This window comes from Podarcis filfolensis (genome assembly GCF_964270895.1).
Source record: "Podarcis filfolensis genome assembly, chromosome: 16".
NCBI classification, from domain to species: Eukaryota; Metazoa; Chordata; class Lepidosauria; order Squamata; family Lacertidae; genus Podarcis; species Podarcis filfolensis.
In genome coordinates this window covers 4,475,108-4,493,255 of record NC_139620.1, presented here as the reverse complement: position 1 = coordinate 4,493,255, position 18,148 = coordinate 4,475,108, and the positions used below count along the sequence as shown (strand labels likewise).

Genomic DNA, 18,148 nt, shown 5'->3' with positions numbered 1-18,148 from the left:
CTAATTCTCCCCTGGCCTTCCCGCTGGCCCAAGTAGGACCAATTCAGCCAGCTAACCCTGGGGATTATCTAATTGATTTTTGAATTTTATTGTCATTCATGTTTTTATACTGTATTTTGTGCTGCTTTTATAATTAAGTGTTTTAAATTTCTTGTTAGCTGCCCTGAGCCCGGTTTTTGAACCGGGAAGGGCGGGGCATAAATAAAAATTTATAATTATTGTTATTAATGCCTGGTCTATGGGCAGGGAGAAGGCAGGCAGGCTGCGATTCTCCCTGGTGACCCAAGTGCACTCTGTATGGGCTCAGAGGCATTCCGCCCTTCCTTCCGAGGTAGCTCCAGGGTGGGGGCCTTGATTCCCTGAGTTACCCCACCCTCCTTCCCATCTCATGACTCTGTTACAGGTGCCACAAAATACTCGCCCTGCGTTTGTAAGAAACTGATTTTTTTAGCGTGGAAGCGCCCGCACTTCGGAACTCCCTGGCGACTGACGCCAGGCGGGTGCCTTCACTGTCCTCTTTGCGGCACCTGCTAAAACAAATTTTTTTTGTTATAGGCAATGTGTAGAATGTTGCCGAGCATTTTAGCCTTGTCGCGGAGTTTGATTTGAGCGTTCCTTTGACCTGTTTTGACTGATAATCTTGTAAACTGAGCGGCTGCATTTTTGAAAAGCAAGCTGCATCTGGAATGAGGGAATAAAAATAAAAATTGCAAAATTGTACGGGAAATTTAAAAAAAAATTGGAAGGAGGTAATATAATGTACAGTGGTACCTCAGGTTATATACGCTTCAGGTTACAGACTCCGCTAACCCAGAAATAGTGCTTCAGGTTGAGAACAGAAATCGTGCTTCGGTGGCAGCAGGAGGCCCCATTGGCTAAAGTGGTGCTTCAGGTTAAAAACAGTTTCAGGTTAAGTACGGACCTCTGGAACAAATTAAGTACTTAACCCAAGGTACCACTGTATGTAAAAATCCCAAAATTTTAAAAAAGAGGGGGGGAAATAAAAATAATAAAAATAAAAATTGCAATGGTGGCGGGCGGGGGCCACAGAGCGAGGGGAGGAAGGGCTTTGAACTGGTAGTTTCATGTTGCTATTGACTCTCTCTCTGTCTCTCTTCCCCCCCTATCCCTATGCCCCCAAATCTCCCAGCCCTTCGGAGCCACAGTGGCAAATCCATCATCAACGGGAACTGGGCGGTGAACCCGCCAGGGCGCTACGAGGCAGCTGGCACCGTCTTTGTGTACAGCCGCCCAGGAAGCGACCGGAGGGAGGGCGAGTCCCTGACCGCAGAGGGTCCCACGACAGAACCTATAGATGTGTATGTGAGTACGCAGTGGGGTGGGGTGGGGTCTCAGGGAGAGGAAAGGTTGAATCCGGTGCTGCTTGGACGTCTGTGGCTCACCCCGAATGCAGATCTCTGCCTCTTTTCTCAAGGGGGAGGCGGGTCTCTGCTTTCATTGATTCACTTTAAAAACCCAAGTTCCTAGTCCTCAGGACTTTCAGATTTCTCTCGGTTTTGTTTTATGCTGGTTTTAACAGGCGTGTGAATTTATTTATTGTCACAAGTGGCTTTGAATTGTTGTTGTTGTTTAGTCGTGTCCGCCTCTTCGTGACCCCACGGACCAGAGCACGCCAGGCACTCCTGTCTTCCACTGCCTCCCGCAGTTTGGTCAAACTCATGCTGGTAGCTTCAAGAACACTGTCCCACCATCTCGTCCTCTGTCGTCCCCTTCTCCTTGTGCCCTCCATCTTTCCCAACATCAGGGTCTTTTCCAGGGAGTCTTCTCTTCTCATGAGGTGGCCAAAGTCTTGGAGCCTCAGCTTCAGGATCTGTCCTTCCAGTGAGCACTCAGGGCTGATTTCCTTCAGAATGGATCGGTTTGATCTTCTTGCAGTCCATGGGACTCTCAAGAGTCTCCTCCAGCACCAGAATACAAAAGCAAGGCTTTGAGTTACTTTTGTTATTAAAAAAAAAGCAGCAACTGATAAGTTTAATAAATAATCATTGATCCTTAAAGCTTCTCTTATGTACAGTCATACCTCGGGTTACAGCGGTTGCAGGTTGCGTTTTTTTGGGTTACGGACCGCCGAAACCCGGAAGTACCGGAATGGGTTACTTCCGGGTTTCGGCGGTCACGCATGCACAGATGCGCCAAATCGCAACCCGTGCGTGTGCAGATGCGTCACTGCAGGTTGTGAACTCTGCAGGTTGCGAGCGTGCATCCCGCACAGATCACATTCACAACCCGAGCGTCCACTGTACTAAGCTTGGATCCTAGAACAATAGGCAAGTAGGATCTTAGAATGCAACAACTGATTGGCTTGCAAGAAAAGACCAATCAAGCTCCAGGAGGACATTAATCAGCCTGTTAGGCTGGTAGGATCATGGAATGCAACAACTGATTGGCCTGCAGGAAAAGACCAATCAGGCTCCAGGAGGGAAGCAGAATCAGCCAATCAGACGGGACTCATTGTGTAAATAACGTATCTAAAAGCCTGAGGTTTGGGGGGCAATTCAGTCACTGTTTTACAAGCTGCAATAAAGAGCATGAAATCACAACAGGACTCTGACTATATTTCAGCTTCTATTTCCAGGTTGGAAAAGTGTGGTTTGCAAAGTCATAAGGTAGTCCAAAGATTAAAAGTATGAGCACAGATAGGAGCAGAGCCTTCTGTTCAATGCAGCTGGGCTCTCCAAAATGGCCTAATCTATAGAGATGCAAATATAGGCAAATGAAATGGGCGTAGTTTGAAGAAAATCCTTTTCTTTGGGTTATTTGGGTGCAGAGTACCTGGGAAGGGAATCAGAAATTAGCCGTGGGAGGGGCCTTGTCCGTATTTGGGTGGGAGGGGCCTCCAAGACAGGATTTGTCCTTCCCCTTCTCCACCTAAGGAGCAGCAACAGGGGGAAGGATGTGCTTGAACCCTTTTTTTGCCACGCATGGAACTGCAGGAGACGGTGGACGACAATGGGCTGTGTAATAAACGAAAATCTGCCTTTATTCCCTTATGGGGGACACAAGAGCCCTTATAGAGTCCTTTGCAGGTTCTCCATCGAGAAAATAACAGAGGCCAACCAGAGAATATTGAGAAGCAAAGCAGCTCGTAAGCCTGATCTTTATTGATCTGTTGCAACAGGGTGCTCCCTTCACACACAAGGAGAAGGAGGAGGACCCCGAACCAAGGTGTGCCTGCCCTTATATATAGACATTTTAAATTCCCTGCCCTGGAGCTCAAGACCACCCCTCCATACAACATACATCACAGAAAGGGTGTAACCCAAGACCCCACCCCCCACAAACATCATAACTACATCACAGAAAAGGTGGTCTACAACAGAAATTTGAATGTTGTTCTTTTTCCTGTCTGCCAGGTTATCTGATAATGCCTTATCTGATTGCCTTTCCTGGTAGTCTGGCCATTCCTTTGAGATGGTGATTACCCAATTCCTGCCCTCCCTCTTTGCAGAGAAAACATTTGGTCAGTTTGGGAGTGAAAATGGTTTTAGGGCGGTCTTCCTGTTCTGCTCCAGACACGTGGTCCACACATCTATGTATGCGCTTTGTTGGTACATTTATGAACATATATATATGACCTTAAATTTTTTATTTCAGCTGAGACGTCTTTAAAGCGGGGAGGGAGTTCAAGGCAGACTGATGATGGGGGGTGGGGGCTGCAGTAGCTAAGTGGAGCCCCCTGGTCCTGACAGAGTCTACCTTCATAATCAGATTCTGAGGACAGACAACAGGGGCTTCGTGGAGGTGTTTTCATCTGACCCAGCAAGACTTTTCTCTGATGTTCACACTGGGAAAGGGATCCCAAGGCTCTGTTTCTGCGCCCCCCCCCAAAAAAAGAGGGAGGGATCTGTTAACTCCCAACGGAGAAGGGGACTTGAGGTGCTCATTTTACGTTGCCCCCCTTCCTTCCATGCCCTGCTTTAATTCCTTTTCTGCTGCCTCCCACAGATGATCTTCCAGCAAGACAATCCTGGTGTCTCTTACCAGTTCTTCCTGGCCTCTGTGCAGCCGGAGACCCCCACTCCTGACCTACGTAGCCCCCGGCAGGACTTTGGTGAGCAAACCACCCCCTCCCCTCATGTGGCAGGCAAAAAAACCCCAAGCCCCTGTGTTTGCTTATTTCCTCCTCCATCCCAGTCCATTTTCCTTCGGTGCCATGCCTGTTCTAGGTGATAAACCTGTGTTTTCCTCCTCCGTCCCAGAGCGTATTCCTTTTGTGCCATGTCTTTTTTAGCCGACACCCTTTTGTGGAGCAAAAAAATCACCTTTCTCTTTCTTCCCACTCCGTACCTACCAGGTGCCTTGACTGTGGTTTCCTCGGGCAACCAGATGGAGCCCCCGCCCAGCCACCAGCACCCTGTGCCTGCAGATGCCAGGAACCTCAGCCCGGCCCGCCTCCCAGCTTCGTCCGGCCAATCGGGGAGGAGTCGTGGCGCAGCCCCGCCCCCTCCTGTCTCGTCCGGCCAATCAGGGAGGAGCCCCGGGACCCTGCAAAGGAACGTCCGCGTCCCGCCCCTCCCGCCCCCGCCCCCTCCTGTCCAGCACAGCTCGGACCCCCTGCAGGACTTCTACTGGAGGCGTATTGGCAACACCGACTGCTCTGCCACCTGTGGAAAAGGTAAGTCCTATTTCCCTTGGCAGCTGGTATTCAGAGGTAGACTGCTCCTGCACATGGAGGTTTGGGTCGACTTAGGGTGGCGCTGTGGGTTAAACCACAGTGCCTAAGACTTGCCGATCAGAAGGTTGGCGGTTCGAATCCCTGCCACGGGGTGAGCTCCCGTTACTCGGTCCCTGCTCCTGGCAACCTAGCAGTTCGAAAGCACGTCAAAGTGCAAGTAGATAAATAGGTACCGCTCCGGCGGGAAGGTAAACAGCGTTTCCATGCGCTGCTCTGGTTCACCAGAAGTGGCTTAGTCATGCTGGTCACTGACCCGGAAGCTGTACGCCGGCTCCCTCACCCAATAAAGCGAGATGCGCGCTGCAACCCCGGAGTCGTCCGCGACTGGACCTAACGGTCAGGGGTCCCTTTACCTTTACCTTTACCGGCCTCTTACAGCTGGCACCCATTGGGACCGATAGGACAGAAGGCAGGGAGCCCAACAGTAGGGGGCGCCAGAGAAGATCGCTCTAATAGGTGTGAGAGGTTCTCCTCATTTAAATCCCGTCAAGAACCTTGTGAGGTAGGTTAGGCGAAGAGGTGGTGGCTGTCCCCCAAGGTCACACCCAGGGATCGGCCAAGTGGGGATTTCTGAACCCCGGGGTCTCCCAAGTCCTAGCTTGGCGCCCTAACCACTACGCCACACTGCCTCTCGATTCTGCAAGGGCGGAGCTGAGACTTAAGGTGGAAGAAGGTGACTGGCTGTGTCGTCCACTGGACCTAGAGGTAAGCAAGAGGTCAGACAGAGGCAGACAGAGTACAGTAAGTGGTTGTCCATGCCCCCAAAGGCCCAGTCCTCTCTCAGCTATTAGCAGTTTTAGTCCCCCTCTATGACTTTATAGAGCACCATGGAGTAGGAAGTGTAGCTACAAATCGGGGAAATCCCTGGATCGAATCTCAGAACTGCCACAAACTCACTCGCTAGCCATAGCTGAACCACACACTCTCGGCCTCAGTTTGCCCCATCTGCAAAACGGGGGGAATTTAAAAATGTATTTGCTTTTATTTAAACGACGCACCTGCCACTCAGCTACGGCGGTCTGTTAAGTGCTTCACAACCCTCACAAGGCCGTTGTGGTGAGGATTAGGCCCGCGGAACGCTCTGAGAAAGCGCCAAACAAGCGTTGCGAGTTTTTTTTAATCCTCTAAGCTCGTTAGGCGCCCCCGCAGCAATGGCGAGAACGAAGTCACCGCACAAAGGAAAGAGAGAGGCGTCCAGACCATGTGAAGGAACCACATTTGCCAGTATATGCTGAGTTCTCTGGTTCTCGGCCCCTCAATTGCCTTGAGGACTAGAAACTTGATTTTTAAAAGACAAAATTTGCTAGTATCACCACCTTTCTCTACAGGTTTCTGGCAGTCTGTCTACCAATGCATCTCTCGCGTTACACAAGAGGAGGTGGGGGAGGAGAAATGCCACCTGATCCCCAAGCCCATCGTGTCGGAGGAAGCCTGCAACACGGAGCCTTGCCCAGCCTAGTGAGTGTCCAGTCCACCCTTGCCTCTTATGGGTCTCCTTTTGAGGCAGCTGCTGCCCTCTGCAGGCCTGGAGGCCTCATGACAACCCGCCTGGACTCTGGCATCGGGCAACTTCCTCTGTCCCTATTAAAATTTGCATATGTGAGCTTTGGGGAAATGACGGTCTACTTTTGAGTAGGTCACCACCATCTTGAGCAAGACACCACACGGGCCCAAGCCACCTCCGCTTGTCACAGAGTTAGAAACCCCTCTCTGCAGAAACCCTGGTGCCCCTTGATTTCCCTGTCCCTTGCTCAACGGAGGGTTTCAGCAGCAGCAACAGCCTCTGTTGCAAGAATACGGAGCACAATTTGTCCCCAGCGGATATTATAGGTTTGCCTAACCCTGGCAGGTTACCTGTTAATGCTCACTTGATTGGATACCCTGGGGAGCCTGGCCAGTATTTTGTAATGATAAATACTTAGTTCCTGAGCCAGGTCACAGGCTCACCCTATTCATACACAGACATACCCTTAAGACAGGATTTGTGAAGGAAAAGACAATGGGGAGAGGCTTTTCCATTTTCCTTCGACCTTGCAGAGAAAACATTTGGTCAGTTTGGGAGTCAAAAATGGTTCCAGGGCTGTTTTCCTGTGCTGCTTCAGACATGTGGTTTATATATTTATGTGCATGTTTGCTTGGTATATTTATGAACATTTATTATATATATATATGAGACTTTTGAATAGGATCCAAAAGGCAGCAGTCTGATTGGTCCTAGGAGCCACCCAATACAACTCCAGGTGGAAGTGAATCCGCAACCTGATTGGCCTACAGGAGAATCCCGGAATTAGCCAATCCCGTTGGGGCCCATTGTGTAAATAATGTATATAAAGCAGACATTCTAGGGGAACTTCCATTCCTCCTCACCACTATGAGCTGAATAAAGAGCATGAAATCCACACTCTACTCCGAGTATATTTCAAAGACCTTAATTTTTTTTATTTCCCTTGCGAGGGAATATTCCGTTTTTCTCTGCTCATTCGACTCCCTCCCCACCCTGTCCGTCTCTTTTTTGCAGCTGGGAGGCGGGCGAGTGGTCAGCCTGCAGCAAATCCTGTGGCCTGGGCACCCAGCACCGACAAGTCCTGTGCCGGCAGATCTACGCCAACCGCAGCACCATGGTGCACCCCCAGAGGTGCGCACAGCTGGAGAAGCCCAACGCCACTCAGGGCTGCCAAGTCCAGGTTTGCAGCCGCTGGGAAGTCCGAACTAACTGGAGCTCGGTAAGGGATTCGGTGGTCGCCGGGGGGAGGAGAGGATGGGGCGTTGGGGGGGTCATTTCAGTGTGGGAAGCAGCAGCAGACTCTAGAGCAGGGTATCTAGGATGCCTGCAAAATGGGCATCGATGTAAGACAATGTGAAATGTGCGTTCAGCAGGGGTACCAGGAGGAATGGATGCGATACGGCCCAGCAAAGAAAGTTTCAAATTTGACCATATTTCTAGATCTTTTTTCACTTCGCCCCAGCATTTTTCATAGTTATCTTTAAATAAATTCCCATTTTTTTGCTGTCATATTGATCCCCAGGTATTTAACTTTCTTAACCACTGTTAAACCTGTCATATTCTGAAACCTCTCTCTCTCGGTTTGTGTTAATTTTTTCTCTAAAACCTTGGTTTTTGACTTGTTCAGTTTAAACCCTGCAACCTGACCAAATTCTTGTATCAGCTCTAAAACCCTTTTAGCACTAGATTCTGGCTCCTCTAGAGTCAAAACTAGGTCATCTGCGAATGCTCTCAGTTTGTACTGTCTAACTCCGACTTGTATACCTTTAACCAACTGGTCCCTTCTGATCATATTCAGCAAAACCTCTAGAACCGATATAAAAAGCAATGGGGAAATTGGGCAACCTTGTCGTGTCCCTTTTTCTATTTTAAATTCTTCCGTCACCACATTGTTCACAATTAATTTTGCCTTTTGTTCTGAATATATTGCACTTATACCATTTTCAAAACCCTGGCCTCTAGAGCAGGGTATCTAGGAATGCCTGCAAAATGGGCATCGATGTAAGACAATGTGAAATGTGCGTTCAGCAGGGGTACCAGGAGGAATGGATGAAATTCAAAGACTATCTAGTTAAATTAAGGTAAAGGTAAAGGGGACCCCTGACCATTAGGTCCAGTCGAGGCCGACTCTGGGGTTGCGGTGCTCATCTCGCTTTATTGGCCGATGGAGCCGGCATACAGCTTCCGGGTCATGTGGCCAGCATGACTAAGCCGCTTCTGGCGAACCAGAGCAGCGCACGGAAACGCCGTTTACCTTCCCGCCGGAGCGGTACCTATTTATCTACTTGCACTTTGAGGTGCTTTCGAACTGCTAGGTTGGCAGGAGCAGGGACTGAGAAACGGGAGCTCACCCCACCGTGGGGATTCGAACCGCCAACCTTCTGATCGGCAAGTCCTAGGATCTGTGGTTTAACCCACAGCACCACCCCGTGTCCCTCTAAATTAAGTTATCGTAACTTAATTGTAAAGACTTGCAAATACCCGACAGGCCTAGGATTTAAATAGGTGATGTTTAGAAAATAATACGTTTAAAGTTAAAATGGAAAGAAAGAAAGATGTTAAATGAATAAGTTAATATTACGAGAAAAATTGGTTTTGGAAAACTGTTACAATGATATACACGGAAATTCAGACAGGAGGACTGGAGGAAGTCACTTAACAATGTTACTAAGATTGGATTAAGTTCAGTTATGATTTATGTTTGTTTGTCAGAAATCACTGATTTGGTTATACCGTTAGAAATACATAGACAGATAAATTATGGAATTATCGTGAGGTTTAATAAGTTGACTGTTTATATTTGGGCAAGTTTTCTGCTGTAGTTTATTGGAAGGAGACAAATAAGTCATTTCCTTAATAACAATTGAAACAATTTATTTAACTAAAACAATAACATTGTAGCATATGTATCCACATTTGTTAACTGATGTGGTTAAACAGTTTAAAAAAAATGAAAAAACTTAGACTGAGTTTTAGCACGCATGAAAAACTTAAAACAAACCCTTATTTCCTGATGACTATCCTTTGGACTATAGTGTAACTTAAATAGGAAACTATCTTTAGAAAGATTTTTTCCTCCAAAAGCATTTTATTTTAAAAACCTGATTTAAATTTCTAAAAAATCTGATTAAAAAAAAAAATCTGATTTAAATTTTAAAAATCTGATTACACACACACACACACACACACACACACACACACACACACACACACCATTGATTTTTATCCATCCTGGCATTCAGTAAGGCTTAATTTCTGTCATGTGCTTTGTGTGGGGCTGCCCTTGCGCCTGGCCTGAATGCTGCAACAACTTGTGCAGGATAAGAACCTCGGTAGATCCTTGCAGCTGAGCCAAAGGGGCCCATTTTGCCCAGCATCCTGTTCTCATGGTGGTCGAATACCCAAAGAACCTAGAAATCTGGATAGACTGCTGCTGGATTTGGAGGTTCCATAAGGGCAAAAGAACAGCCCTGCAGGATCAGGCCAGTGGCCTATCTAGTCCAGGATCCTGTTCTCACAGGGGCCAACCAGATACCCCAATGGGAAGCCCAGAAGCAGGATTCGGGCGCAAGAGCCCTTTCCCTCTCCCTTCTGTGGTTTCCAGAACGCAGCAGAATTTCTGCCTCCAACCGCGGAGACTCCGCTAGTAGCCATTGATGGCCTTGTTATCTTCCACGAATTGGCCTTGCCCTCTTTTAAAGCCGTCCAAGTTGGCGACCATCACTGCTTCCTGTGGCAGGGAGTTCCGCAGTTTGACTGGGCACCGTATTATTGGTCCCTTTTCCTTGGTTTGTCTTAAACCTTCCGGCTTTCGGCATCCTTGGATGTCGAAACAGAATGCACGATAGCTCGTCTCCTCCTTGTGGGAATGTTCAGGGATGCAGGAGAGGATATATTGCTTGATTATAGCCTTTCCAACTTGTGTTAGCAAGTTCACAATTTAGCAGAGTGACATTCTCCTTTTTAAACTTGCAGCGGATGCGTTAGCTCAGGCTCTCTAAAGCCTCTATAATAATCGTTCTGGTTTTTTCCCCTTATTCCCTCATAAAAGATAAGACACGACACAGTCTTCTATAAAAATGTAAGAAGAGTTTACTCACATTCTGTTCACAATCGGATCCCAGAAGGCAGACTTAGCTTAGGAAAGTAACATACACCTGGAAACTATCTCATAAGGAGACAGCCAAGAGAGCATCTTTGGCTAAGCAGATGTTGCTTCTTTGACGCATGTAGCCAAAGAGAGAGAGATGGCTGCCCTGCCCTGTGCTTTTGTCATTACCTGCACAGGTGAGGCCACGCCCACCTCTAGTCACATGCAGAGGAAGTCTGTCCCAGCCCAGAAGGAAACAGGAAGTTTACCTGCTGGCTGCACATTCCTCCCCATGTGTAAACATGTTCACTCTAGGATTGTTGTACTTGACTGCTCTTGCGTTTCACATCCCACACTCCTTCCCCCTTCTAGTGCTCGGTCCTCTGCGGCACCGGACTTCGGACACGCCACGTCCGTTGCGTCAGTAACCACGGCGACTTGCTCCGCGACAGCGACTGCCCGGGGAACCATCGGCCGAAGACCAGCGAAGCTTGCGACATGGGGCCTTGCGTGCGCACCTGGTTCTACAGCGACTGGAGCAACACGGTACCTCCTCTCCCCCTTTTTTTAAACCCGTGGGTCTTTCTTGTCTCTTTTCCCCAGCCCGAAATTCCCCATCCCTCGCAGAGTGTTATGTACTGAGTTGAATAGGATCCAAAATGCAGCAGTCTGATTGGTCCTAGAACAATAGGATCCAAAATGCAGCAGTCTGATTGGTCCTAGAACAATAGGATCCAGAATGCAGCAGTATGATTGGTCCTAGGACAATAGGATCCAAAATGCAGCAGTATGATTGGTCCTAGAACAATAGGATCCAAAATGCAGCAGTCTGATTGGTCCTAGAACAATAGAATCCAGAATGCAGCAGTATGATTGGTCTGCAGGAGCCACCCAATCCGGCTCCAGATGGAAGTGACTGCACAACCTGATTGGCCTACAGGAGAATTTCGGAATTAGCCAATCACGTGCAGCCCATTGTGTAAATAATGTATATAAGGCAGATACTTTGAGGGGACATTCATTCCTCCTCACCACTATGAGCTGAATAAAGAGCATGAAATCCACTCTCGACTCTGAGTATACTTCACAGAGCTAGATTAAACCCCTGCAAAGGTGTTTCCTCCTATGCTGCTACCCTCCCGCCTCGCTTCTGTTTCTGGCCGCGCAAACCGCTCCCTGATACTTCAAATAAATAGCTGCACAATCTTGCTCTCCTCTTTATTTAAATCTCCCTTTGTGTAGAGATTTTCAAAAGGGAAACGTGACAAATCTGAAGGATCTTGAATTGTGCAGGCTGTTTACGTTAGCCAGATTTAATATGATAGTAAGAGGAAGATATTTAGCTCTCGCAGAATCAGAGAGTCTCTGCAAATGTAGTGAACAGGAACCTGATACTTTGGAGCATATTTTCTTTTCTTGTGATTTTTGCATTTATGCCAGAAGACCATTATTATAGGCCTTATAACACAATAGGCTCAATTCTATGCCCCCAACAGTTCAGGACCTGCTCTCAGACAGGAATGATCAAATTACTTTAATAGCGGCTGAATTTTTGAGTGCTGTCCATGTAGAAAGACTGGGCCATTATAAAGAGATTTAGTGGTTCTGAATTGATTGGTGATGTGGTAATGTTGTATTGTATTATTTGTGCAAATTGATTTTCTCCGGAGTTAAAGATCTGACTGGGACAAACCTTGTTATGTTGAGCTCGTATTTTGCTCAATTTGTATACCGTGTCTGTTTGATAATGTTTGATAATGCTATGCCTAATAAAGGATATACTGTATTTTTCGCTCTATAAGACGCACCAGACCTCAAGACGCACCTAGTTTTTGGAGGAGGAAAACAAGAAAAAAAATATTCTGAATCTCAGAAGCCAGAACAGCAAGAGGGAGAGTGAAAGCAGCAATCCCTCTTGCTGTTCTGGCTTCTGTGATAGCTGCGCAGCCTGCATTTGCTCCATAAGATGCATACACATTTCCCCTTACTTTTTAGGAGGGAAAAAGTGAGTCTTATAGAGCAAAAAATACGGTATTTGAAAAAAATAGCTGCACAATGCCCTTCGGTTCACTTGTGTGACGTTCAGTTAACTCCAAGGCACTTTTTGAACGAAACCCCAGGGATTGCTGCAAGTGAGATATGAATGGTTTGTGGGAGATGAACTAGAAATGGTTGCCTCTCTTCCCAGGTGTCAAAAAAGGTTATTTATGTGTGCTGCTGCTACTGCGGCCCGTGTTTTGCTAGCCCAAAAATGGAAAACAAGCGAGATAACAACCAAAGAAGAGTGGCAACTTAAGCCGACAGAATATGCGCAGTTTGCAGACTTAACATATAGAATAAGGGAACAAGAAGAACATACGTTTAGAGAAGGGTTAGAAAACGTTTCTTGAATATATGGGAAATAACTGTGTGCGGCTGGAAATGTTGGCAGCATTGAGATAAGTTCAACAGTGTAAATAAAGTTATGATGGATGTAATAATGGAATACTGAATGCTATATTTTCTGTAAGATATGCAGGGATTTCTGATATGTAAAATCAGTGCTTTTTTCTGGGGGTACTCATACCCCTAAACATTTTTCAAATCTTTGTACTTTTGTCCATTTACTGTATTTATTTTTCCTGATTTGAACTATAAAATGGTGGTTTTCTTGAGTCAAAATGAGAGTACCCCTAAAGATTCTTTTAGAAAAAAAGCACTGTGTAAAATGAACCCTGGAAAGAGAAGAAGGGAAGTTGTTGATATTTTACAGATGTAAAAATGAGTATTTTAAATTGGAAAAGCAGAAAAATTGATATAAATTATATACAAATAGCTGCCTCTCAGGCTGCTGGGGTATTGAGGGGAATGATGATGATGATCATCATCATAATAATATTTTATTTATATCCCACCCTTCCCTGTTCAAAAACTGGGCTCAGGGCAGCTAACAACAACTTTAAAACACTTAATTGTAAAAGCAGCATAAAATACAGTATAAAAACATGAATAACAATAAAATTCAAAATTCAGAAATCAATTTAGGGGAAATAAGCATTAGATAATCCCCAGGGCTAGCTGGCTGAATCCGTCCTACTTGGGCCAGCAAGGAGGCCAGGGGAGAATTAGCTGTGGGGTCTCAGAACGGGTGATCTTCATAAAAGGGGAGGGGGAGGGAAGAGAAGGGAAATAAAAGATCAGGCTGAATTCAAATTAAAGGCCAGGCGGAATAGCTCTGACTTACAGGCCTGACGGAAGGAGGTTAAATCTTGAAGGGCCCTAGTCTCATGGGACAGAGCATTCCACCAGGTCGGAGCCATCACTGAAAAGGCCCTGGCCCTGGTGGAGGATAGTCTGACTTCCTTAGGGCCCGGGACCTCTAAGCTATGGTTATAAGAAGAGCCAGTGGTATGATAAAGCTTATGAAAGTCTCTCGCATTCCCTCTCTCCCTTTCTCCTCTCCAGTGCTCAGCCGAGTGTGGGACGGGGATCCAGCGGCGCTCGGTGGTCTGCCTTTCGAGCGCCGCCAACGGGCAGGTAGAGGAGAACTGCGCCGGCACCAAACCAGCCGACATGAGGGCATGCAATGGCGGTCCATGCCAGAGGGTCAACCGGTGGTACACTGGGCCATGGAGTCCGGTGAGCAGCGCCCCTCGTCCCATCCCGGTCTCATCGCCAGCATCATTTGAACCCGGTTTGCAAAAGCTTAAGGCGTGCACCCCCAGGCTCGGCCCTCCATACGTTTTGGGACTACAACTCCCATCATCCCTAGCTAACAGGGATGATGGGAGATGTAGTCCCAAAACAGCTGGAGGGCCAAATTTGGGGATGCCTGGCCTTAAGGCATCCTGGGAATCGTAGTTTTTTGCGAACGAGCAACTGGCGACTAACAGGAGGAGTCCTGGCTCCCTCACAAAACTACAGATCCCAGGATTCCTTGCTGCTTGCAGGGAGCCCCAACAGCTAGACGGATTTCGGACCTCGAATTATAGAGTTGGAAGGGACACGTAAGGGCCATCTAGTCTAGCCCGCTGCAATGCAGGAATCAATCGACGTGTTTGCTAAGGGTGTTGAGAGATGTTAAGAGGAGACTCCGTATTCCCCTTCCTCACAGAGCCAGATTTCCCAGAATTCCCTGGGTTGACTGTTAAACCACTCTGAGGACTGTAGCTCTGTGAGGGGATTTTTTTGGGGGGGGGGTGTTACTCCTTACAATTTTCAGCACCCTTAGTTTTATTTCTTTTTATTTATTTCAAAAAAATTATACACTGCTTGATTGTAAAAAAATACACAGCAACACCTCAAAGTGGTTTACAAAAAAAAAAAACCATAACAATAGATTTATCGGTGAATAAACAGTTAAAAACAACTATTTAAAATGGGAAAAAAAATATTGATAGACAAAAAACAGATTAGAACACACATCAACATTCTACAAATGTGGGTTGACAGGGATAAAACCAAGTCTGAAAGTAGAGCTAACTAAGAGACCTAGACCTTATTCCAGCATAGCTGTCAACCGTCCCTTATTTGGCAGGAAACTCCCTTATCCCAGCGCCGTGTCCCGCTGCTGTCCCTTATTGATGATGTCCCTTAAATTTCCCGGGTTTCATGCTCGCCCGGCTTGGGAGGGAAGCAGCGGCTCGGGGCCCTCCGCCGTGAGAGAGAGTGCACGCTGGCGCCGTCATCCTGGTGCAAGGAGTTCCATCGGCCCTTCCCCGCCCGGGAGACTTTTGCCCACGCCGCCCGCAAGCCTGGAGGCGGCAGCGGGGGTGGCAGCTGAGGAGGCAGTCTGAGGGAGGAGGAAGAGGAGGGGATGGGGAGGGATGCAGAAGGGCAGCGCTTTAGCGGCCACCGCAGGGCCACAACCACCTCATGCCGGATTGACAGCATCTGTCAATCCTACCAAGGTATGCAACTCTTTACAATAGCAAAATTCCTTATTTTGGCTGCTGATCCCTTATTTTCAAGGCTGCTGGTCCCTTATTTTCAAATCTGTAAGTTGACAGCTATGTATTCCAGGCATCCCCAACCTTTGGCCCTCCAGATGTTTTGGCCTACAACTCCCATCATCCCTAGCTAACAGGACCAGTGGTCAGGGATGATGGGAACTGTAGTGCAAAACATCTGGAGGGCCAAAGGTTGGGGATGCCTGCACCACATTTAAGACACTATCGTAGCACTTTGCACAACCGTGGCTTCCCCCAAAGAATTCTGGGAACTGTAGCTTGTCCCTTGCAGAGCTACAGTTCCCAGAACCCTTGGCTTCTCACAGCGAGGGAACCGCCAAAAGGCCCTCAGCGCTGGATCTCAGTGTCCGGGCAGAACGATGGGGATGGAGACGCTCCTATATTCAACACAGAAAAAATTGTTGTTGACTAAGGACACCTGGACATATAAAGGGCCCCGTTACCTTCAATAGGGGACGCGGGTGGCGCTGTGGGTTAAACCACAGAGCCTAGGACTTGCCAATCAGAAGGTTGGCGGTTCAAATCCCCACGACGGGGTGAGCTCCCATTGCTCGGTCCCTGCTCCTGCCAACCTAGCAGTTCGAAAGCACCTCAAAGTGCAAGTAGATAAATAGGTACCACTCCGGCGGGAAGGTAAACGGCGTTTCCATGCGCTGCTCTGGTTTGCCAGAAGCGGCTTACTCATGCTGGTCGCATGACCCGGAAGCTGTACACCGGCTCCCTCGGCCAATGAAGCGAGATGAGCGCCGCAACCCCAGAGTCGGTCATGACTGGACCTAACAGTCAGGGGTCCCTTTACCCTTTACCTTTTACCTTCGGTAGCTTAGGGCCTCATCAAACCTAAATCCGGCCCTGATCCGCCCCCCCTCTGCCTCTTCGCCCCCCCCCAGTGCTCATCGGACTGCAGTACGGGCACCCAGCGGCGCGACCTCATCTGCGTCAGCAAGCTGGGCGCTGAGTTCAACGTGACGGACGCCTCGGACTGCGCCCACCTGGAGAAGCCGCCCTCCTTGCAGCCCTGCGTGGGCACGTCTTGCGAGGCCCGCTGGTTCTCCACCGCCTGGAGCTCTGTGAGTGAGGGCGAGGGTCTGACACGGGTGGGGCGGGAACCCCCTTCCACACGTAGGATTCGGAGAACAGGCAAAACGGGGAAGGGGTTTGCGGCAGGGAATACCCCAGGGTGGGTTTGATTTAGATCAAATCAATTTAAATCACTAGTCAGTAAGTCTTGATTTAATAATAATAAAAAATAATAATAATTTTTATGTATACCCTGCCCTCCCCGGCCAAATCCAGGCTCAGAGCAGCTAACATCAAATGTTTAATCATTTTTTTTACAGAAAGGCTCATTCTTGCTGGTACGATCTTAATATTTACAACCAGATGAAGGTTTCGCTTTTGGAATAATGAATTTTCAGAGTAGTTTTTGCAGTCCTATCAAAAATCACTGATTTGGTTATACTATTAGAAATACGTAGACAGATACAGTGGTACCTTGGGTTACATATGCTTCAGGTTACATACGCTTCAGGTTACAGACTCCGCTAACCCAGAAATATTACCTCGGGTTAAGAACTTTGCTTCAGGATGAGAACAGAAATTGTGCTCCAGCAGCAGCAGCAGGAGGCCCCCATTAGCTAAAGTGGTGCTTCAGGTTAAGAACAGTTTCAGGTTAAGAACGGACCTCCAGAACGAATTAAGTACGTAACCAGAGGTACCACTGTATATTATGAAATTATTGTGAGGTTTAATAAGATGACTATTTCTATTTGGACAACTTTTCTGCTGTACCTTCTAAATCCAGCCTGCGGACAGTTCAGGAATCAGCGTGTTTTTACATGAGTAGAATGTGTGCTTTTATTTAATATGCATCTCTGGGTTATTTGTGGGGCATAGGAATTTGTTCATTTTTTCCCTTCAAAATATAGTCCAGCCTCCCCCCCCCCCCCGCAAGTTCTGAGAGACAGTGGACCAGCCCTCTGCTGAAAAAGTTTGCTGACCCCTGATTCAGATTTATACATTTTTGCCAGTTTACTCAGTGTTAGATACCACTGATATATCATTTTCATATAATATTCTCTTAAACTGTAACATGCTGTAAATTTTAGGTCCATTTTCCACAATTGTTCCGTTTCCCCTTTGTCCTTTCAGTGTTCCAGGTCCTGCGTTGGGGGCGTCCAAGTGAGAGAGGTCCAGTGTCTGACCCAAAACAAGACCCTGAGCAACCTCTGTCCGCCAGATCTCAAGCCCATCAAGAAACGGCCTTGCAACGTTCAGCCCTGCCTCCTGGACCTAGGTAACCCACCCGGCCCCCTCCTCCTCCCTACAGCCAAAACTGGGGGGAGGACAGGCAGACAGGCTGAAAAACTCCACATGCCCAAGGGATGCATTTCTGCAAAGTTGTTTATTTGCAGAGATACAATTCCTACAATATGACGTGGTGGTATACGGTATAGTCATTCAAAGCGGGGCCTTCTGTGTGGCTGCCCCTCTTCCGTGGAATGGCGTCCCTGTCGAGATATGGCAAGCCCTCGCTATCTGCCCTTTTCGGAAACAACTGAAGATGGTTGTTTTCATTCCAGCAGGCTTTCCCAACTGGATAAAAGGATTCTTACAAGTGTCAGCTTGTTAGGGTTTTAGTCTTGACACAGAATTGTAGAATTGGAAGAGACCCTGTGGATTGTCTATTCCAGCGGTTCTCAACCTGTGGGTCCCCAGATGTTGTTGGACTACAACTCCCATCATCCCTGAGCTCTGGCCTTGCTAGCTAGGGGTGATGGGAGTTGTAGTTCAACAACATCTGGGGACCCACAGGTTGAGAAAGGCTGGACTCTATACTAACCCCCCTGCAATGCAGGAATTTGCAGCGGTCCCTTATGGCAGTATTGGGACGCGGGAGGCACTGTGGG

At 47.7% G+C, this 18,148-nt stretch overlaps 1 protein-coding gene across 3 annotated transcripts in view; it reads left to right on the top strand.

Annotated features, from left to right (window-relative positions):
* ADAMTSL4 (ADAMTS like 4) overlaps positions 1-18,148 on the top strand; it is a 77,523-nt gene that overhangs the window by 54,310 nt on the left and 5,065 nt on the right. For all 3 annotated transcript variants that reach the window (XM_083590943.1, XM_083590944.1, XM_083590945.1), the window contains 9 exons: positions 1,151-1,323; positions 3,967-4,072; positions 4,316-4,636; positions 6,025-6,154; positions 7,215-7,419; positions 10,663-10,836; positions 13,735-13,908; positions 16,130-16,309; positions 17,391-17,535. In XM_083590943.1, coding sequence (XP_083447069.1) covers positions 1,151-1,323; positions 3,967-4,072; positions 4,316-4,636; positions 6,025-6,154; positions 7,215-7,419; positions 10,663-10,836; positions 13,735-13,908; positions 16,130-16,309; positions 17,391-17,535 — 1,608 coding nt within the window. The remainder of the gene's footprint in view (positions 1-1,150; positions 1,324-3,966; positions 4,073-4,315; positions 4,637-6,024; positions 6,155-7,214; positions 7,420-10,662; positions 10,837-13,734; positions 13,909-16,129; positions 16,310-17,390; positions 17,536-18,148) is intronic.